Source organism: Pongo pygmaeus, chromosome 2, assembly GCF_028885625.2.
Source record: "Pongo pygmaeus isolate AG05252 chromosome 2, NHGRI_mPonPyg2-v2.0_pri, whole genome shotgun sequence".
NCBI classification, from domain to species: Eukaryota; Metazoa; Chordata; class Mammalia; order Primates; family Hominidae; genus Pongo; species Pongo pygmaeus.
In genome coordinates, this window is record NC_085930.1 from 55,332,154 (window position 1) to 55,353,028 (window position 20,875).

The following is a 20,875-nucleotide window of genomic DNA, read 5'->3' on the forward strand; positions in this document are numbered from 1 at the left end:
AGTTATCTATTTAAATAATTTATTTTTTTGAGACCAAGTCTCCCTCTGTTGCCCAAGTTGGAGTGCAGTGGCACAATCTCAGCTCACTAAAACCTCCACCTCCTGGGTTCAAGCGATTCTCCTGCCTCAGCCTCCTGAGTAGTTGGGATTACAGGCACACGCCACCATGCCTGGCTAATTCTTTTTTGTATTTTTTACTAGAGATAAGGTTTCACCATGTTGGCCAAACTGGTCTTGAACTCCTGACCTCAGGTGATCCACTTGCCTTGGCCTCCCAAAGAGCTGGGATTACAGGCATGAGCCACCGTGCCCGGCTGAATTAAATATTTCTAATGATAATGTACCACCTCTCTGCCTTCCTAAATAGTTTTTTGTTTGTTTGTTTTTTTGTTTTTTGTTGTTTTTTTTTTGAGACACAGTTTCCCTCTTGTTGCTTAGGCTGGAGTGCAACGGCGCGATCTTGGCTCACCGCAATCTCCACCTCCCACGTTTAAGCGATTCTCCTGCCTCAGCCTCCCGAGTAGCTGGGATTACAGACATGTGCCACCATGCCTGGCTAATTTTGTATTTTTAGCAGAGATGGGGTTTCTCCAAGTTTAGTCAGGCTGGTCTCGAACTCCCGACCTCAGGTGATCCGCCCGCCTCAGCCTCCCAAAGTGCTGGGATTACAGGCATAAGCCACCATGCCCGGCCCTTCCTAAATAGTTTAACCTTTCCTTGATAATCTGAGATCATCATAATTAATCATTTTGTTTATTTGTCACCCAGGCTTGAGTGCAGTGGCACAATCATGGCTCATTGCAGCCTTGACCTCCCCGGGCTTAGGTGATCCTCCCACCTCAGCCTCCCAAGTAGCTGGGACCATAGGCATGCACCGCCACACCTGGCTCATTTTTGTATTTTTTGTAGAGATGGGTTTCAACATGTTGCCCAGGCTGGTCTCGAACTCCTGACCTCAAGTGATCCACCTGCCCTGGCCTCCCAAAGTGCTGGGATTACAGGCTTGAGTCGCCATGTCCTTTCATTAATCATTTCTATGTCAATTATGGTCCTGTGCTATATAATTCCTTTACAGATGTCCTCAAGAATTACTGAATTAAACGGTGACATTTGCTGCCATTATTCAGATTAATGACATACAGACCTTTTTATGTTCCTTTTCTAAGTTATCCTCACCTAAAACTCCTCTTATGTACCCACTATAGATTCCCTGTGGTTCCCCAAACGTGCACTGGATTTCTTTGCTCCTGTGGGTTTTCTCTACCTTGGATGCCCCACCCTACCCTCTCTGGACATTGGAAATCTTGCCATGCTCAAAGCCCAGCTTAGAACCATCTCATTCATGAAGCCATTCTTGATCTTTTCCAGTCAAAAGGAATCCCTTTCTCCTCTTAGCTAACTGGGGAGTTTGTCTATCTTCCCAGTCATTATTTATTGCCTGGCATTTGTTTAATGCTTTCAATTTATAGAACATTTTACATACATAATCTATTATCCTCACAACGTCTGTTATTATCATCATTATACAGATAAATAAACAGGATCATAAAAGGCACAGTTCCAGGCCAGAACTGTTAATGCTCTCCTTCCTTACTTACAGCACTGCCAGGCCACTGAAAATTCCATCTCTGTCTACCCAAACTCCACTAAAATAATGACATTATATGCCTGTAATCCCAGCATTTTGGGAGGCGGAGGCAGGCAGATCACTTGAGCCCAGGAGTTTAAGACCAGTCTGGGCAACATGGCGAAACCCTGTCTCTACCAAAAAAATAAAATAAAATAAAATAATAAAATAAATTAGCTGGGCGTGGTGGCATGTGTCTGTAGTCCAAGCTACTTGGGAGACTCAGGTGGGAGGATGGCTTGAGCCTGTGAAGCAGAGGTTGCAGTGAGCTGAGATCACGCCACTGCACTCCAGCCAGAGTGACAGAGCCAGAACTTGTCTCAAAAAGAAAAGAAAAGAAAAGAAAATATGCTCGGCATCAAAATTGACTAGGGAGCATTCAAAATAGATATGCTTGGCCCAGACCCAGAGTCCCTGAATCAGCATCTGTAGAGTTGGGACAAATACATATTTTGGGGGTTTTGCATGTGTTTGTTTTTTAAAGTTTCCATTATGATCCCAGTGATTACTTGGGTTTGAGTAACATTGAGTTAACCCATTTATCTGGCATTACTGAGATGTGTTTTCCGTAATTACAATAAGTAACCCTATTTAGATGTTCAGAGCAGAAAGAGTGACTGAATGCCAGTTTATGGAAGCCAGAACTTTTCCTTGGGAAAAAATTGTAGATATCTATTTATCAATCAACCACCCACATCTTGGATTATCCACTGCAACTCAACCTTCCTCTGTTCATATCATGAAACTGGACCAAGCAAGAATAGAATCATGATCAGGGTATAGAGTAGGCAGGTATCCAAGCAGGACCACAGTGCAATACGTTTGGCTTATTTATTCTTCTTCTTCCCTCTGTTAGTTCAGATGATCAAGAATAGAATGAGCCAATGGTGGGCGACACTACTTATTGGCCTGTGAATTTCTTACTCACCACTGTAATTGTTCAAACTCAGCATCTTGGACCTCTTTGCCATTTCAGCACTGAAAGCCTACAAGAAGCAAAACAGCAGAGAGTCATAAGCAGGGCTGACAGCCATTGTCATCAAAGTCTCCCTCTCTGCACACACAGCACTTGACCTCATCCACTCTGTCAGTCCCATTCCTACTACCACAAATCTAAAGCAGCCTTTAGGAAAGTCCCAGAGAAGAGGACCACAGTCTATTAGAACACGGAAAGAACAAGCATAGGAAAAATGGAGATGAAATCAAAATCTGGTATAAATAAAGAAGACTATACATTCCAAGACAAAATATAACCGTGCATTCATTCAACAGATTTTAATGCCCTGCTTGTGCTAAACTAAAGCTGTGGATATGTCACTGAAGAAGAAAACTATAGGTAACTAATAAAACACAAATTCATTTAAAAAATGGTATACACACCAAACTTGGTCTGTAAATTGAATAATAAAATAATCTGTTTTATATAAGTTAATTCCTATAGAGTGCTTAAAATTGTTCCTGGCTTGTAGTAAACATTAAGTACATGGTAGTTATTGTAATTGTTATTATATGAAAGTCTATAGACAAAGATTTGTGCATATTGCAACACAGATCCATTAACATAATGTCTATTAGAAATAACACATCTCACTTAGCTTTTGGAGCCATGGTATTCACTGTCTTCCTTGTTCAAAGTAGATACAATTGGCAATACAGATGGTCCTGACTTACAATGGTTTGATTTAGGACTTTTTGGCTTTATTGATGGTGCAGAAGTGATACACATTCAGTGGAAACTGTACTTGGAATTTTTAATCTTGAGCTTTTCCCAGGCTGTTGACATGTAGTAAGATGCTCTTTCGTGATGCTGGGCAGCGGCAGCAAGCCAAGCTCTCAGTCAGCCACGTGATCACAAGAGTAAACACTGTATTCAATAGGTTACATGAGATATGCAACACTTTATAAAATAGGCTTGTGTTAGATGATTTTTCCCAACCATAGGCAAATGTAAGTGTTCTGAACATGTTTAAGGTAGGATAGGCTAAGCTATAATGTTTGGTAGGTTAGGTGTATTAAATGCATTTATCTCACTACAACTTCTTTAGGAAGAAAATACATGCTTATTAGAAGGCTTATTAGAAGATGTATACATTATGTCTGCACACATACCTCCATGTGGATATAATGTAATGTTAATGCTGAAAAGAGCCTGAAGGAATGGTCAACATTGACTTTTAATGTAAATTACTGTGTAAAATAATCCTCTTGTTTGAGTTACAAAACTGAAAGATGTATCATTCTCTGTGTTTCTGTTTAATGGTTCAGAACAAGGCTTTGAGGGCAGACAGACACCAAGGTTGATCTTGGTGTCATGTAACTAGCTGTGTGCATATTAACCTCTGGGTTATGTTTTTGGGTTTGTAAAATGGAGACGACAACAGTGGCTTCATCAAAAGATTAAGGGGAGAAGGAAATGAGACACCTTCTTAGCACAGTGCCTGACAGACACAATACATGGCACTACATATATATATACACATACACACACACATATACATACACACATATATATACGCACATATATACACACACACACACACACACACACACATATATATATATATATATATTTTTTTTTTTTGAGACAGCCCTGGCTGGAGTGCAGTGGTGCAATCTCGGGTCTCTGCAACCTCTGTCTCCCCAGTTCAAGTGATTTTCCTGCCTCAGCCTCCCGAGGAGCTGGGATTACAGGCACATACCACCATGCCCTTCTAAGTTTTGTATTTTTAGTAGAGCTGGGGTTTCACCATGTTGGCCAGGCTGGTCTCGAATTCCTGACCTCAGGTGATCCGCCCAGCTCAGCCTCCCAAAGTGCTGGGATTACAGGCATGAGCCACCGAGCCCGGCCCTCTACAGCACTATTTTTATTATTGGTCCCTGGGGGAGCGCTCAGACCGTGGTTGATCTTTCCATTTTTCTTAAACTGCCATGCACATTTTTGTTTGTATGTTGGAGAGAATGAACCTTCTTTTCTAGATGTGGTTAATTCCTCTTGTATGAAAATGGTGCTTCATAAACAGTTCAGGGGCTGGGCATAGTGGGTCACGTCTGTAATCCCAGAACTTTGGGAGGCTGAGGTGGGAGGATTACTTGAGTCCAGGAGTTTGAGATTGGCCTGGGCAACATAGTGAGACCCCACTTCCACAAAAAATAAAAGTATTAGCCAGGCATGGTGATGCATGCCTGTAGTCCAGCTAGTCAGGAGGCTGAGATGGGAGGATTGCTTGAGCCTGGGAGGTTGAGGCTTCAGGGAGTTATGATCACACCACTGCACTCCAGCCCTGGCAACAGAGCGACATCCTGTCTCAAAAAAAAGGAAATTAAAAAAAGAAATAGTTCAGGGAGGTGATCAGGGCACCTATCTGGGCTTAGAGATAATCCTCTGCATGGGAAACTGATGAACTTCATCTGAAGGACAGGATTATTCATTTTCAGAAGGCGAGCTACTTCCTTGGGTCATGCACCACCATCTCACCAGTTAGCTGTGGGTGAGGCGCAGTGGGATACTAGAGCTGGCATACAATGACTCAAGAGAGCTTGCTGTGACCATCTCTTCCAAATCTGTTTTCAGTGATTTCATATCAACAGCTTGAAAGCAGCCATGGAAATCAGCAAATGCTACAAATCTCCCCGTGTTTAATTGGGCAGCAGAAGGAATAAGAACTTTTATACTTGTTCCAAGAAAGAGCAAGCTGGAACAAGTATAAATTCATTTCCGTATAGGCAGAGATAAAATGGCAACAATGCACATAGAGCAGGCCAAGAGGAGGGAATATGAGCAGTCAGAGAACTAATGTTTGCAGCCACTCTCTGCAAGGCAAACCTTGCAAGGCCCTCTATATCCAAAATCCAGACACATGCCAAGAAGTCTCACTAAAACTCGGATGTTGCTGTTGGCAGAATTAGAAACCTATATCTTGAAAACTTATTTTAGGTTGCTGTATCTTATTTCCTTTCCTTTTTATTCTTCCCTAACATCATTAAAGTCTTTCTCGAAAATGCCAGCTAAGTGAGAATAAAGCAGAGATGGTCGGTACTTTAAAGGTAGAACAGCACTGCAATATATACTAATTATGCTGAATATATCACAGTTTATTCACACGTTAGGAACTCAGCTTGATCTGTCCACCCAAACAAAAAGCTGAGATGAAGTGCACTCAGACACATAAGACAAGCTCCCCTCCAACACATGGACCCCAGATGTGTTAGACCACGGCTGATTTCCTTCTAAGTTCACCTACAGATAAGTTAAAAAAGAATGGGTTGAATTTGAGGGCAGTACTGGAGACATGGCAAAACTAGCCAGGCATACCGGGGCTGTTAAAGAAATTGGAAAGAAAAGATAAACAATTCACTGAATTTAGTAACAATTCAGCACTCAGTGAACTACAGCTCATTACAGTTGATAATAACAGCTAACTTTCTACTCTGTGCTAGGTACTATTCTAAGTGTTTTACAGGTATTAACTCATTTTTTTTTTTTTTTTTTTGAGATGGAGTTTTGCTCTTGTTGCCCAAGCCCGGGTGCAATGGTGTGATCTCAGCTCACTCCAACCTCCGCCTCCTGGGTTCAAGCGATTCTCCTGCCTCAGCCTCCAGAGTAGCTGGGATTACAGGTGTGTGCCACCACGCCTGGCTAATTTTTTGTATTTTTAGTAGAAACGGGGTTTCATCATGTTAGCTAGGCTGGTCTCAAACTCCTGACCTCAGATGATCCACCTGCCTCGGCCTCCCAAAGTGCTGGGATTACAGGTGTGAGCCACCTCACCTGGCTGTATTAACTCATTTCATCTTCACAACAGCTCCATAAGATGGTAATTAGTATCCCTCTTTTAAGGATGAGGGAACTGAGGCACAGATAAGTTAACTAACTTGCCAAGGTTATATAGTCAGTGAGAGGCAAAGCTGAGACTGATGGGGATTTTAGGGGGAAAACTGACTGAGGAGGAGAAGACAGGCCAGGCATATTGGCTCATACCTATTATCCCAGAGCTTTGGGAGGCTGAGATGGGAAGATCACTTGAGCCCAGGAGCTCAAGACCAGATTGGGCAACATAGTAAAACTGCCTTTCTACAAAAAATTTAAAAATTAGCCAGGCATGGTAGCATGTGCCTGTAGTGCCTGCTACTCAAGAGGCTGGAGTGGGAGGATCATTTGAGCCCAGGAGTTCAAGACTGCAGTGAGCTATGATTGTGCCACTGCACTCCAGCCTGGGCAACAGAGAAAGACCTCATCTGTTTAAAAAAAAGAGAGAGAGAGAGAGAGAAGACAAATAATTTGCCTTAAATACACTGGATTTGAGATGACGATCAGAGATCCAAGTGGAAATGAGAGAGGATTGGCTAAGAAGACAGGACTTCACAGAAGTTGTAAGAAGAGTTGTGTTCTCGAAGGCAGAGAGATGAGAGAGGGGCAAGGACCCCACACTGAAACTAAAGGGTTGCTTACCTTTAAGGAGCAGAGGGAAGAATAAGTGCCATTAAAAGAAAAGACAGAAGCTAGGTAGTGGGTAACATGGCTTCTTTGTTTTTTGTTTTGTTTTGTTTTGTTTTTGAGATGGAGTTTCACTCTTGTTGCTCAGGCTGGAGTACAATGGCGTGATCTTGGCTCACCACAACCTCCGCCTCCCAGGTTCAAGCTATTCTCTTGCCTCAGCCTCCCTAGTAGCTGGGATTACAGGCATGTGCCACCACGCCCGGCCAATTTTGTATTTTTAGTAGAGACAGAGTTTCTCCATGTTGGTCAGGTTGGTCTAGAACTCCCGACCTCAGGTGATCCGCCTGCCTCGGCCTCCCAGAGTGCTGGGATTACAGGTGTGAGCCACCATGTCTTGCCAAACATGGCTTCTATAATGATATGTTTTACTAGGTCAGAGGTGGACAATCTGTAAAAATTAAACTTCACCAAGTTAGAACACCACCACACTGTACAGCACCTAGCCCTGCATCTTACATTGTAGACACTAAACAGATGCTGCTGAATGAATGAATGAATGAACTGTAGGACATTTCTAAGATATTAACTTACCTTATATATCTCCAAATCTGTTGGAAAGATCACAAACTTTACAGTTAACTGGTGTTTTACATGGTCTTTGGCAAATGTTAAAACTTCATCAAACAAAATCTCTGCTGCTGTTTCCTTCTTTATTTCCATGTTTCCAGTCCCAAGGGCAGGAAAGGAAATGGAAGTTATATTTTGCTCAATGCATTTTTCCAAACACTCCTTCATTGCATGTTTTAATACCTGTAGGAAAACACAAATTTAAGATCAGCATTTGAGTCAAGAATGAGACTCCACTTACCCCTTGATCCTGCCCATATTTTACAATGTCCCCCTTCACTCTCCCTCAGGGTTCGTGTCCCTGCCTCCTCAGATGACAGGAAAGGTCCCACTCCAGAGGGAACCCGTTATGGTATAAGGTTAGATAGTGAGAAACTGAAGCAATAGAGTGGCCATCTTGTGCTATTCAGGACATGTGGGCACTAGAATTTCTCCCAGTTTATATAACCTTACCCATCCCCCAGGTCAGACAGCCAACCATCTGTTTACCCCATTCACCTGTCCCTTCCAGGTCAACGTCAAGAGCTCTTGAATTTTCATAAAGGAGATCAAGATTAAAATAAGAAAGCAGCACTTATTCAACGTTATTAAGATCTATCATGTAATTTCTCTTGGAGAAATGCTAATATTTTTGGCAGATTTAAACTTCTACCAACTGTTAACATCAAAGTAATACAGGAATGTTGCCCATGGAAGGACTTTGGAAAACTGAGGGATAGAGGGAGACTAGAGGACCAGTTTGGGATTAGAGAGCTCTCAAGAAGGGACCAGAAATGGTGAAGAAGAAAGATAGACAAAGGCAGAGAAGGGGATTAAGTTTCCCTCTTTTCACCATCTGAGTGGTTCCTCCTATTATTTAATGCTTTTATTTTTATTTTATTTTTTATTTTTTGAGACAGAGTCTCACTCTGTTATCCAGGCTAGAGGGCAGTGGCGCGATCTCGGCTCACTGCAACCTCTGCCTCCTGAGTTCATTAATGCTTGTATTTTATGTACCTCAGTGGAGAGTGGGCTAGACAGCCAGGCTCCACTGCAGGCACGGGTGGGAAGAGACCTCAGGTAATAGATTTGATTGGAATGATGCTGGAGGGGGAACCCCAGCTGCTCCAAGAATATAACACATGGAGGGACATGAGAGGCTGAATCCCTTGCCTACTTAGGAAAAGGCCGACGAGGTCACTGGGTATGTTGGGGTGAACCAGTGTTCAGACTGAGGGAATACTAGTTTCAGTGTCTATCTGCAGTATGCCTACTTAAAATTTAAACATGGGTTAGGTAACATTTTAAACTTCTTTGTTGTTTTGTTTGTTTTTTGAGACAGTCTCTGTCACCCAGGCTAGAGTGAAGCAGGGTGATCACAGCTCACTGCAGCCTCAATCTCCTGGGCTCAAGTGACCCTCCTACCTCAGCCTCCCGAGTAGCTGGGACTATAGGTGTGCACCACTACACCTGGCTAATTTTTTTTTTTTTTTTGGTAGAGATGGGGGTCTTGCTATGTTGCTTAGGCTGGTCTCAGACTCCTGGGCTCAAGTGATCCTCCCACCTTGGCCTCCCAAAGCGCTGGACTCACAGGCATGAGCCACTGTGACAGACCTAAATCAAACTTCTTAAGATAACTTATGGCAACTGTACCTGTTCAGTATTTCTGGTATTAGCAGGTGTGCTAAAAAATGAGAACTATACCACTTGACAAAATATTTCATGAACGTAATGAAATGATGGAAATTTGTTAAAAAAAAAAAAGACTGTATAGACTATGGAGCTAAATAAAGACACATTTATTTTAAACTTACCTGAGGTTTAGGAAATTCTGAATGCCACAGTACATGGTATATATATCTACAGGACAAGTTAAATCCTTTTGTGACGAGTACCAACCGGGACCGTTGAAACTGTTTAGCCTTTGTGGCAAGAAATTCCGATTTCATTTCAACTCCTGCTTGTTGTAGAATTGATTTTGCCACAGGTCCAACTGTAATATCATGTGGGTTTACAGAATTAACAATTACATCTGCCTGAAAAGGGAAGAAAGGGTAGGATTCATTGTTAAATTCCTTCTTCTTAAATGACTAATTTAAATCTTTACTTTCCTGAAGAGCTTTGAAAAATACTCTTTGAAGATCCTAAATTCTAAAAAATTTCATTAATAACGAATAGAAACTCATATTTCCAAAGAGTGATTATTTGATTGCCATGAATGAAGCTGAATTACATAATTCAGAAATTATGTAAATGTACGGATGATATAATTTTCATTGCAAACATCTGCTTGCCCCTTGCTGGATTACCTTACCAGATGGCTAGATTCTGAGTATTCCCTGTGATTTCTTTTAAGCTCTGTCGATAAATGGTTTCATCTCTGCCCGACCACCATGACTCTTTGCTATTTCATCGTGGGTTTTTGTTTTGTCTCGTTTTAAATAGGAAATAAAATTTCTTGGGGAATTTCCACCTCCTAATGTTTTTATGGTTTAAGGTATAAGAAACTTAACAAGGTTAAAGAAACTCCAAATGGGACAAAAAGGTCTTCAATGAAAAGTAGGCCCCCTTCCTGGTCACGTTCCCAGACCCCCTACTCACCCACCCATCTTATGTGCAACCAAGTTCTTCATCTCTCTCTTCAGAAATAGACTGTACATATACATGAGCTGTACTTTTGATAACATCATCTCCTAGTTAACCCTCAGAGCTGTGCTAAAAATGATAGTGTCCTTTCTTCCCCCATGCCCAGATTCCCCTAATCATTCTATTGACTTTGGCTCCCTTTCAGGGTAACTCAGGTATTTCTTCACTGATGTTAATGAATGATTCACTTTGAAAGCACAATTGGAATTTGCAATTTGGGGGCACCGACACCCTTTAAAAATTGTAATGTTCCTAATGTTGCTGGCAATAAATATACACTAAAAAATTCAGTTAAAGAGATAAGTTACTCAAACTAGGATGCTTCCATTTTAGTTTTAAATTTGTGTGTTAATGACTTCTCAAATATTTCATTTCGTGAACTCCCCTCAGTCTTCTCTCTAATTGTCTTATAGGCAATAAGTGTTGTTTGTTTGTTTGTTTGTTTTACCAGTGTCTAAGACTTTGATTGTGGTCACGAGAGTCTTAAGTGTGACATCACTGATCCAGAAGAAAAAAAAAGAATATAGCCTTATATTCATTCTTACCCTCTGTTGTGGTGCCTTCTCCCTCCTGCCCCTTCCACTTATTTGTCTTTAATTTGCTGAACCCTTAGATGCATGCCCAGACCAGGCCTTGAGGCTATAGGGATGAATAAGCCAAGATCTCCGTCTTTAAGGTGCTCTCCATCTAGCAGGGGAGCTGCACTGACTCAGAAATACCTAGGTTCACCGCTACCCTGACTCTTTCCCCTTCCCTGCCAGCACCTCACCTTCGTGCCCAGTGACCCCCCGCTAAATGCTTAGTTGCACCTTGCATTCTCCACAGCCCCTGGCAGAGTTATATTCTGTGTATAAACACACAGACCATGACTTAGAGCTCCACCTGTGTCTCCTGACTGTAGTCAAGCCCATTATTTTCTGTCAATTCCTCTGCATCTCTCTGATCAAGTCACTCTGACCACCCAGAAAGCTTCCCCTCCTGCCAATCATACCCATCGAAACTTGAGATCAGATTCAAAACTCGTACCTTCTGAAGCAATCTTTCTTGGTCCACTATACTCCACTCTTGTCATAAATTTACATACTCTTAAGTATTATTTTTGTTTACTATTGATAGGTTGCTTCAGAAATGTTGAGACGGTTTTTCTCCCCAGAAAGATTTTTCAAATTAAGAATATTTTTACAATAAAGAATATAATTGATTTTAGGTTCCTTGGGATCAAAGATTGTTCTAATTCCTCAGGGTGCCTAAGATAATATCAACAGCAATAATAATGATAAATATTTATTACATGCCAAGCACTACTCTAAGCATTTTATGTGTATTGATCCCAGCTCTAAGATATAAATGCTATTATTATCCTCATTGTACAAATGAGGAAACTGAAGAACAAAAGATAAAGTAACTTGCTTTGGGTTACCCAGTTAATAAATAGCAAAGCTGGTATTCAAATCCAGATGGCCTGGCACTGAATGACATATTATTATTATTATTATTTTTAGAGTCAAAGTCAAAGTCTTGCTCTGTTGCCCTGGCAGGAATCACTGCAGCCTTGAACTCATGGGCTCAAGTGTGCCTCCTGCCTTAGCCTCCCAAAGTAGTTGGGACTACAGATGTGCATCACCACACCCTGATAATTTTTTTTTTTTTTTGAGACAGGGTCTTGCTATGTTCCTCAGGCTGGTCTTGAACACCTGGGCTCAAGTGATCCTCCTGTCTCGACCTCCCAAAGTGCTGGGATTACAGGCATGAGCCACCATGACCAGCCTATTTTAAAAAAACTTAAATTAAATTTTTTTAAAGAGATGAGGTCTGGCTATGTTGCCTAGGCTGGCTTCCAACTCCTGGGCTCAAATGGTCCTCCAACCTCGGGCTCTAAAGTAGCTGGGTTACAGCATGTACCACTGCACCTGGCTCATATTCTTAATCCAGACAAGATGGTTTCTACATAGTGTTGCATAGTGTACACTCAAAAATTATTTAATTTTCAGGGATCACCTGTGCCAGTGCAAGAGAATAGAAACAAAGACTTACTGTCTGCCGTTCAATGTGGCCCTGGACAATCTGGAGGGTCAGGTTGTTCACGACCATTGCATTGAAAGAAGGGGTGGTTTCTTGTCCCAGCTCATTCTTCCCTAGGATGAATTCTGAAGCAGCTTTAAAGGCAGCAACAGTAGGGTCCTCATTGCTCACCAGGTGAATTTCTTTCAAATTACTCATCATTGGCCTCCCTTGCAAATTAACCCGGATAGTCTCTACAATAGTTGTTGTACACAAATTCAGAGGGAACTGAAAAATCCCAGAGCTCAAGGCTGGAATTGCTACTGTCTTAATGTGAGTATTTTCATAGATGACATAATTCAGAATACTTACAATGGCCCTCTGCAGCTTTCCAATACATCCCTGTGTATCCCATTCCATCCACCGAGGCCCAACAGCATGGATGATATGTTTGCAGGGAAGCCTCCCTGCTCCCGTGACAGCTATCTCACCAGCTGATACTTTACCATATCTGGCAACAAACTGTTTGCTCTCTTCTTGGATTTCAAATCCACCAGCTTTCACCAGGGCCAGGGCCAGGCCTCCTCCATGTAGAAGATCTTCATTGGCTGCATTCACCACAGCATCAACAGCATGTGTGGTGAGGTCATCTTTCCAGACTGATAACTCTATCCTAGGAGTCAGCATTTTTCTGAACACTTGCAGAGATTTGCTGTTGCCTTCCCGAACTGGAGAGACCAGGGTAGAGATACAGCCAAACTTATTCTGGAGGACTTCACACAGCTGACGCTCATTATTTTTTAAAATGTTGAAGTCACTGTGGTTAATGGGAATTTGCCAACTATAGTTTTCTCCAAGAGCGCCAGTCTCTGGAAAAGAAGAGAAGATTAAAAAAGAAAAAAAAAAAAAAAAAAAAAAAAGCATGGTTTGAAAGGTTGTAATCCCACTTCATACCAGGAGACTGTGTTTCCTATGTGCAAAAGAGAGATGAACTTCATGTGGTGCTCTTCGTGATTCTTCTTCTCAACTACACATATAATCAGACCAAGGACATCTAAGAGTTTTCAATAGTAGGTCACCCATAAAGTGCATAGTCTTGTGCCTGGCATATATTAAGTACTCCATAAGTGGTAGCTACTATGATGCAGTGATGATGGTAGGAAAACCATGTATATGGGGGCTCGTGAATTTTTAAAAATATATATAAAAGTGGCGAGCTTAGAAAGACCCATGCTTAGGGCACAGGTATTGGAAGGGACTTAATTATGAGCCAAAATAGGTGGAGTTTTTATAACTTTTTTGCTTTTGTCAGCATCTAAGTTTGTGTTTTCTTAAGAGCAGACCCTGAGACAAAGATTTGAATGTAAGTAGTTTATTTGGGAGGTGATCCTAGGAAATACTAGGGCCTTGGGGTGGGGAGAGCAGGGTGGGAAAGTAAGACAAATGAACAAAGCACATGTAACTAGGCAGATGGAAGTTAACTCTACTGGGAAGCAGTGTAGATCCTGTGCCTCGGGGTTATACCACTGGAGGGGTGGTAACCACAGGAGCTGGGATATTTATCCAACTTCTTTTTCTTTTGAGACAGGGTCTCACTGTGTTGCTCAGGCTGCAGTGTAGTAATGCAGTCTTGGCTCACTGCAACCTCTGCCTCCTATGCTCAAGCCATCCTCCCACCTCAGCCTCCTGAATAGCTGGGACTACAGGCTCACAGCACTACACCCACACCATCGTGTCCAGCTAATTTCCGTATTTTTTTCTGTAGAGATGGGGTTTCACCATACTGCCTAGGCTGGTCTCAAACTCCTGATTTCAAGCAATCTGCCCACCTGGGCCGATTGAAATAAGGTAGTATACCTGTTATCAACTGATGATATGCCCCAGTTTAGTTGGCATTTTTTTCCTTTCTCAGAGGCATTTCTCAGAGTGCTCCAAAAGATTCAAGCAATCTGCCCACCTGGGTGGCTTCAAAAAGGTCACCATGCCTGGCCTACCCAACTTCTATTGGTCATTGATTGAGGCAGTTCCCTGGTGAGGAGGAGTAGGGGAGACATTGGAACAGCCAATGAGTGGAGCACTGATAATGTCAGTAAATAATTCTTTATGATATTCTAGTCTGGCACAATTTTGGTGAAATTAAAACTAATTGACTAAAAATTATTTACTGTATGTGGCAGACAAGAAGATGTGCTACTCAGATCTCCCTGCAATTGGCTATGAAGTGGGAAATACAGTTAGCTGTCAGCCTCCAGCTGTTAGCCCCTCAGGGTTCATCTCAGCTTTCAGCCAAGGTCATGCTATTCTCAGGGCAGCCTCCATCAGTAGCTGAGCAAGGCCATTCATGCCCAACGTGGGACACCTCTAACAGTCAATCTCAGGCTTGCAGAGACTGTCAGGTTTTTATTACAGTCTGATGGCTAGTCTGCCCAGTCCGGCTTCCTCTCTTTACCTTTCACAGTGAATTTTTTGCACTCCTAATTCCATCTCCAATTCTGCTTCCTGGAGGACCCAGCTTGGGACACTGTATTTCATGGTGTCTAAGATATTGTTGTTACAATGCCTCTGAGAAAGGGAAAAAAATGCCAGCTAAACTGGGGCATACCATCAATTGATAACAGGTATACTACCTTATTTCAGTAATGTTAAAATGTGAAAAAAAAATGCATCCTAAAATAGATAAAATGTGATAATTACTTTTATTTTGCTTCAACTCCCATTTCTAATCTGAGTCTCCTAGAAAGACCTCTCGTGGCCTCAATTACCCAAACGAAGCCAGAATTGGGTAGTCAGGCCCTATTGGCCTGAGCTTTGGTTGAAAATCTTTAATGGGACACCCCTGGAATTAGGCAAGAACTGCTTAGCTTGTATAGCACTCGTTGAGCAAGGAGACAATCAGTTTGCCACCCCATCTGGTCAATTTCAGCTGTAGGCTGTCGTTAAAAGAGTCTCACATTTATGGGCAAAGGAGAGGAATGGTGTAGGCCTTGAGAGAACATGCCCGCTGGTCAGTGCCACACCAACTCTGAAGCATGTGCGGGGGTCCCCACAAGGGTCTGCAGTCACGCACCTGAGCACTTGTAGGGGAGACATTCTCCTTTTGTATTCCCCTTTCTCCACTGAGGAAAGATCTGAGCAAAGACTTTCTGAAACAAGAGTGAGAGCGAGGTAATCCTACCTGATTTTTCATTGTAAGCTGTTGCTCCGGCAACCTGTGAAAAATGAGAATGGCTTTCTTAAAAAATGGAAGTGGAATGACTACAGCTTACTGATAACAAATACACCCTAGTAAATACAATGCAATGGAAATCCTGCTCAAAGCACTGCGTTTGGGAGGGCGGGAAGTATGTGTCTTTTTAAATCTGCATGCCCGAAACACTTAAAATACTAAATGTGCAAACATTGGCCCTATGTCATTTCCCTACGGGCCAATGCATTTCTTTTTTTAAATTTAATTTTATTGTTTTTTGAGACAAGGTTTCACTCTGTCACCCAGGCTGGAGTGCAGTGGTGCAATCACAGTTCACTGCAGCCTTGAACTCCTGGGCTGAAGGAATCCTCCCATCTCAGTCTCCTGAATAGCTGGGACTACAGGCATGCACCACCATGCCCAGCTAATTGTTTTTACTTTTTTAGAGATGAGTGGAGTCTTGCTATGTTGACCAGGCTGGTCTTGAACTACTGACTTCAAGTGATCCTCCTGGCTTCAGCCTCTGTAGTAACTGGGATTATAGGCACCAGCCACCACCAATGCATCTCAGTGCATCTCATTCTAATTCAGAATGAGATGAGGATTAGAGATTAACATTTTAAAAGGCCCAAAAGTCACAGACCAAAATGACCCCAAACTCTCAGATAGACTCCAATCTCCAAAAGCTCATGGGGTTTCTCTAGGCAGAAGACCTGGGGACATAAGCCTCATCAACTCTGTCTCTCATCCACCAGCAAGGATCCACTTTCAATTGCCTTTGTCATGGCGCAAGCCTTAATGTGGAATTTTCAAGTTTAGAAAGTGACTTCTAATCTGATCTTTCTCTATATTCCCTTCTTTTCATTCATCCTCTATTACTCTCCTTACCCCAACCCGAAAAAGCAGAATCACTAAATGAGCTAAGAGAATTAAAATGATTCTGAAAAATCATCCAGCTTCAAGTTGACACTATTTATTAGATTAGCATATTCTTGATTCCCCATTTCTCAAGAAGGGAGAAAGGAGAAAACTTTATTGAGCTATTAAAAGCAGATGAGGATGTCAGGTGTTAGTGAACACCCCAGATTTCTTGCTGTTATATAAAGAAGTATTCATGTGCTGATCAAGGTTCATGACGTATACATATTTATGCTTTTTACCATGGAAAAGTCCATCCTCCAGGTCCCCGGGGGAGTCTTTAAATGTTTATTCCCTTTTGCGCTTCAAAGCATAGACTGTAGTTTCCAGATATGGTGGCCCACTTCTAGGAATGAATTAGAAAAGATACAATAAAGATTAGCCAGAATCTTAGGAAATTTGGTAAGAATATACTGTAGGAGGACTGAACATGATTTCTGAGCTTGATGAGTTCTTAATTTCCTTGATAACGATGTACACATTGTTTTGCTGTTGTTGTTACTGTTTGCCTTCTACCCTTTCCAAGAGAGGTTCCAGTGGAAATCATAATGGCAGTTCAGAGAAGGGAAAATGCTCTACGACCTGGAACAGGAAAAGCTATATGGAGGAGTTGAGACTAGAGCCTGGTCATGAAGGATGCAGGAGGTTTTTAGATATTTAGAAGAAGAGGATGATAACAAAGTGGTGAGACTGAGAACAGCATTCAAAGAACAGTAAGGAAGACTGAGCTTATGAGTGAGTGAAGCCCCCTGGAGAGTGTTTGAAGAAAGAGGAAATGCCACTAGAGCCTGTGAGGGGTGTGTATTATTGAATTTGTGATAAATATCCTTGACCTAATGATAGGGGCATATCTGGTTAAAAGTCAGAAAATCTGGGAAAAAATACTTTGTAATGATTTTCCATCTAATAGGTAGGAATTAAAGATTATGAATTTTTAGAAGAGTGATGATGAAAATGCTTAAAGATACAGTTGCCCACACTTGTTGCTATATTTAGGCCTCGAAATGATTTCGTGTTTTTTTTTTTTTGAGACTGAGTCTCGCTCTGTCCCCTATGAATGCAGTGGCGCGATCTTGGCTCACTGCAAGCTCCGCCTCCCGGGTTCACGCCATTCTCCTGCCTCAGCCTCCCGAGTAGCTGGGACTACAGGCCCCCGCCACCATGCCCGGCTAATTTTTTGTATTTTTAGTAGAGATGAGGTTTCACCGTGTTAGCCAGAATGGTCTCAATCTCCTGACCTCGTGATCCACTCGTCTCGGCCTCCCAAAGTGCTGGGATTACAGGCGTAAGCCACCACGCCCAGTTGAAATGATTTCTAATGTCTTTGCAATAGAAACATTTTGTACAACCATCTACAGCATCAGAGCACTATTCTTACTCGTCAAGGGAAAGCAGCAGGTCTAGTACAATCCTTTGCATTCTAAAATGCAAAGACAAGATGCATTTTTTGCCTCCAGAGGGCACTGGTGTTTTCAGAAGAGAAGGATGACTTCATCTGCTTTGGCCATGGGCTTTTGCTTTAAATGTTGCACCTGTTTCTGTCTTCAGGCCAGGTTTTACAGGCGTATGGATAGCCAAACAAGGAGTGTAGTGCCCTAAGCATTCCATTTCTTCCATTTTAAAAACAGAAAAGCCTTCCCAACTTTCCATCACTGGTTCCTACTGTGTTTCCTTCTCTTCATAAGCAGTCAAACTTCTGGAATGAGTAGTGGACTCTCCTTCTGTCCACCTGCCCACTCAGCCTACTATAACCTGGCTCCCTGCCTCATTCCCAGCACCCTTTTGAAACTGCCAGTGGCTAGGTATGGCGGCTCACACCTGTAATCCCAGCACTTTGGGAGGCAGAGGCAGGCAGATTGCTTGAGCTCAGGAGTTCGAGACCAACCTGGGCAACATGGCAAGACCTCATCTCTACTAAAAATACAAAAAGTTAGCTGGCCATGTTGGCGCATGCCTATAGTCCCAGCTACTTGGGAGGCTGAGATGGGAGGATCACTTGGTGGGAAGTTCAGGCTGCAATGAGTTGTGATCGTGCCACTGCACTCCAGCCTGGGCAAGAGGAATGAGACCCTGTCTCAAAAAAAAGAAGAGAAACTGCTCATCAGAATCCCTCATGTGGTTAATGCCAATGGATTATCTTCTATCCATCTTTACTGGACCACTTTCTATAGCATTTCACTCTTTCATTCCTGAAATTCTGCTTTCCTGGCTTCTCCTATGCCATCTTCCCTTGGTTCTTTTATTACCCTTCACTTTGCCTTTACAGGCTTTTTCCCTGCATTCACTTCCACCATCCCCTCTTAATTGTTTGCTCCAGGATTCTGTCTAAGGCGTTTTTCATCTCATTCTACATACTCTCCAGGAGTGATCTCATCCACTTCCGTGGCTTCAACTCACCAACTGCAAATATGACTCTTCTATCTGCAGTTCTAGGCCATGGCTCTCCTGAGCCCCATTTTTCAACTCCACCTGGAGGTCTCACAGTCCCCTCAAATAAGTCTCTGCAAAAGTAGACCCCTTATCTCCTGGTCCCCAATCCTCCATCCCACCCCCACCAAATCCATACTTTATCTCCTGGATTCTACAGCTCAGTAAATGATAATACCATTTATGCACTCAAATCAGAAATCTAGGAACTTTCCCTGAGTCTTTTTTGTCTCATATCTGGGACCTGACAACCTAAATTACTTTCAAATATGCCCCTTCCTTCCTCGCCCACTGACACTGCCTCACTTCAGGGTCTCAGCACCTTTTGCCTGAGCTGTGGCAATATACTCTTTTCTTTTCTTTTTTTTTTTTTTTTTTGAGACGGAGTCTCACTCTGTCACCCAGGCTGTGGCACGATCTTGGCTCACTGCAAGCTCTGCCTCCTGGGTTCACGCCATTCTACTGCCTCAGCCTCCCAAGTAGCTGGGACTATAGGCGCCCACCACCACACCCGGCTAATTTTTTTTTTTTTTTGTATTTTTTTAGTAGAGACGGGGTTTCACCGTGTTAGCCAGGATGGTCTCAATCTCCTGACCTCATGATCCGCCTGCCTTGGCCTCCCAAAGTGCTGGGATTACAGGCGTGAGCCACCGTGCCCAGCCAGCAATATACTCTTTTCAAAGATTTAGTTTGACATTTTATTGTTTGAATAGTTTGACATTTTATTGTTTGAATAGGTATTACATTTACATGGTTCAAATTTAGAAAATGTAAAAGGTTTCCTCCTATCTCCGCTACTAAATTCCCTGTCCAGAGTCAATCAGCGCTTCTCCTGTATTCTTCCAGTGGCATTTTTTACGCGAAAGGTAGTAGCTTATACACACACTTCTGCATCTTATCTTTCCCACGTAATGTATCCTAGAGATCTTTTCATGTTAGCACATAGAGAGCTTTTTCATTTTTCCTACTGCCCATTGTATTCCATTGTATAGATATACTTTTATTATTAAACTGCTAGTCCCCCTATTTATGGACATTAAAGAGTTCCCTATCTTTTGCTATTGTAAACAAGGCTGTAAAGAACATCTTTGTACACAGGTCACTTCACACAGGGGCTAATATATCAATGGAACAAATTCCTAGAAATGGAACTCCAGAACCAAAAAGTATACGCAGTTGTAATTCTGACAGTATTGCCAAATTGTTCACAGTAAAGACTGACCCATTTCCAGTCTTACCAGCCATGTGCAAAAACCTTATCTTGGGCCTCTCTGCCGCCACTCATCCCTGCTTGTAAATGTGTCCTCCACACCGTTGTCAGCACCATATTTCTAAAATGCAAATCTGGCAAGTCATTTTCTTGCTTTCCCTGCTTACAACCCTTCAGGTCATCTTCACTGCTCTTCAAGGCTTTTCACCATCTAAATATGTCCTGTCCAGGGTGGACTATCAGCCTCACATAGCTACTGAGGATACATGTGGCCAGTCTGAATCGAGATATGATGTAAGTATAAGAAAAACACTGGGTTGCAAAGACGTAGTATGATAAAAAAGAATGTAAAAATCTCATTAGATGCTGAAATGATTAAGTTTTGGATATGTCAAGTTAAATAACATCATTACAATTAATTTCATCTGTTTCTTTATCCTTCAAAAATATCCTAAAAATCATTAAAATTAATTTCATCTGTTTCTTTATCCTTTAAAAAATATGGCTGCAAAAATTTTAGAATGAACCTACTGGCTCCCATTGTATTTCTGCCGGACAGTGCCTATCTAGGTAGGCCCTCCCTCCCTCATCCCCTCACCCATCTCCTCTCCTCCCAGGCCCCAGGCCCACTCTGTGCTTCAGACCACAGTGGTCCCTAAGCCTCAGGTGCTTTTCCCCCCAATCCTGTCCTCCCCATCTCGCCGCCACACTCAATTTATTAAGATTCTGCTTGAAACTTCCCCTTGGAGGCCTTGAAGAAGTTTTGCTCCTTGGTTCACAGGTCCGCCTCCCCTCACCAGCCCTTGACATCAGGGC

General features: G+C 42.4%; 1 protein-coding gene across 14 annotated transcripts in view; it reads right to left on the minus strand.

Moving 5' to 3' along the window:
- Positions 1–20,875, minus strand: part of PARP9 (poly(ADP-ribose) polymerase family member 9) — a 40,970-nt gene that overhangs the window by 19,365 nt on the left and 730 nt on the right. For 5 of the 14 annotated variants that reach the window (XR_010125685.1, XM_054483830.2, XM_054483820.1 and 2 more), the window contains exons 2-7: positions 16,665–16,768; positions 15,385–15,526; positions 12,351–13,186; positions 9,485–9,706; positions 7,656–7,874; positions 2,556–2,613 (exon numbers count right to left, since the gene is read on the minus strand). Coding sequence is in view for 13 of the 14 variants with exons in the window: in XM_054483830.2 (XP_054339805.1) it covers positions 2,556–2,613; positions 7,656–7,874; positions 9,485–9,706; positions 12,351–13,186; positions 15,385–15,526; positions 16,665–16,679 (1,492 nt within the window). In the remaining variant the exon portion in view is untranslated. The remainder of the gene's footprint in view (positions 1–2,555; positions 2,614–7,655; positions 7,875–9,484; positions 9,707–12,350; positions 13,187–15,384; positions 15,527–16,664; positions 16,769–20,875) is intronic. The other 9 variants (XM_063661665.1, XM_054483827.2, XM_054483824.1 and 6 more) reach the window with 3 other exon arrangements.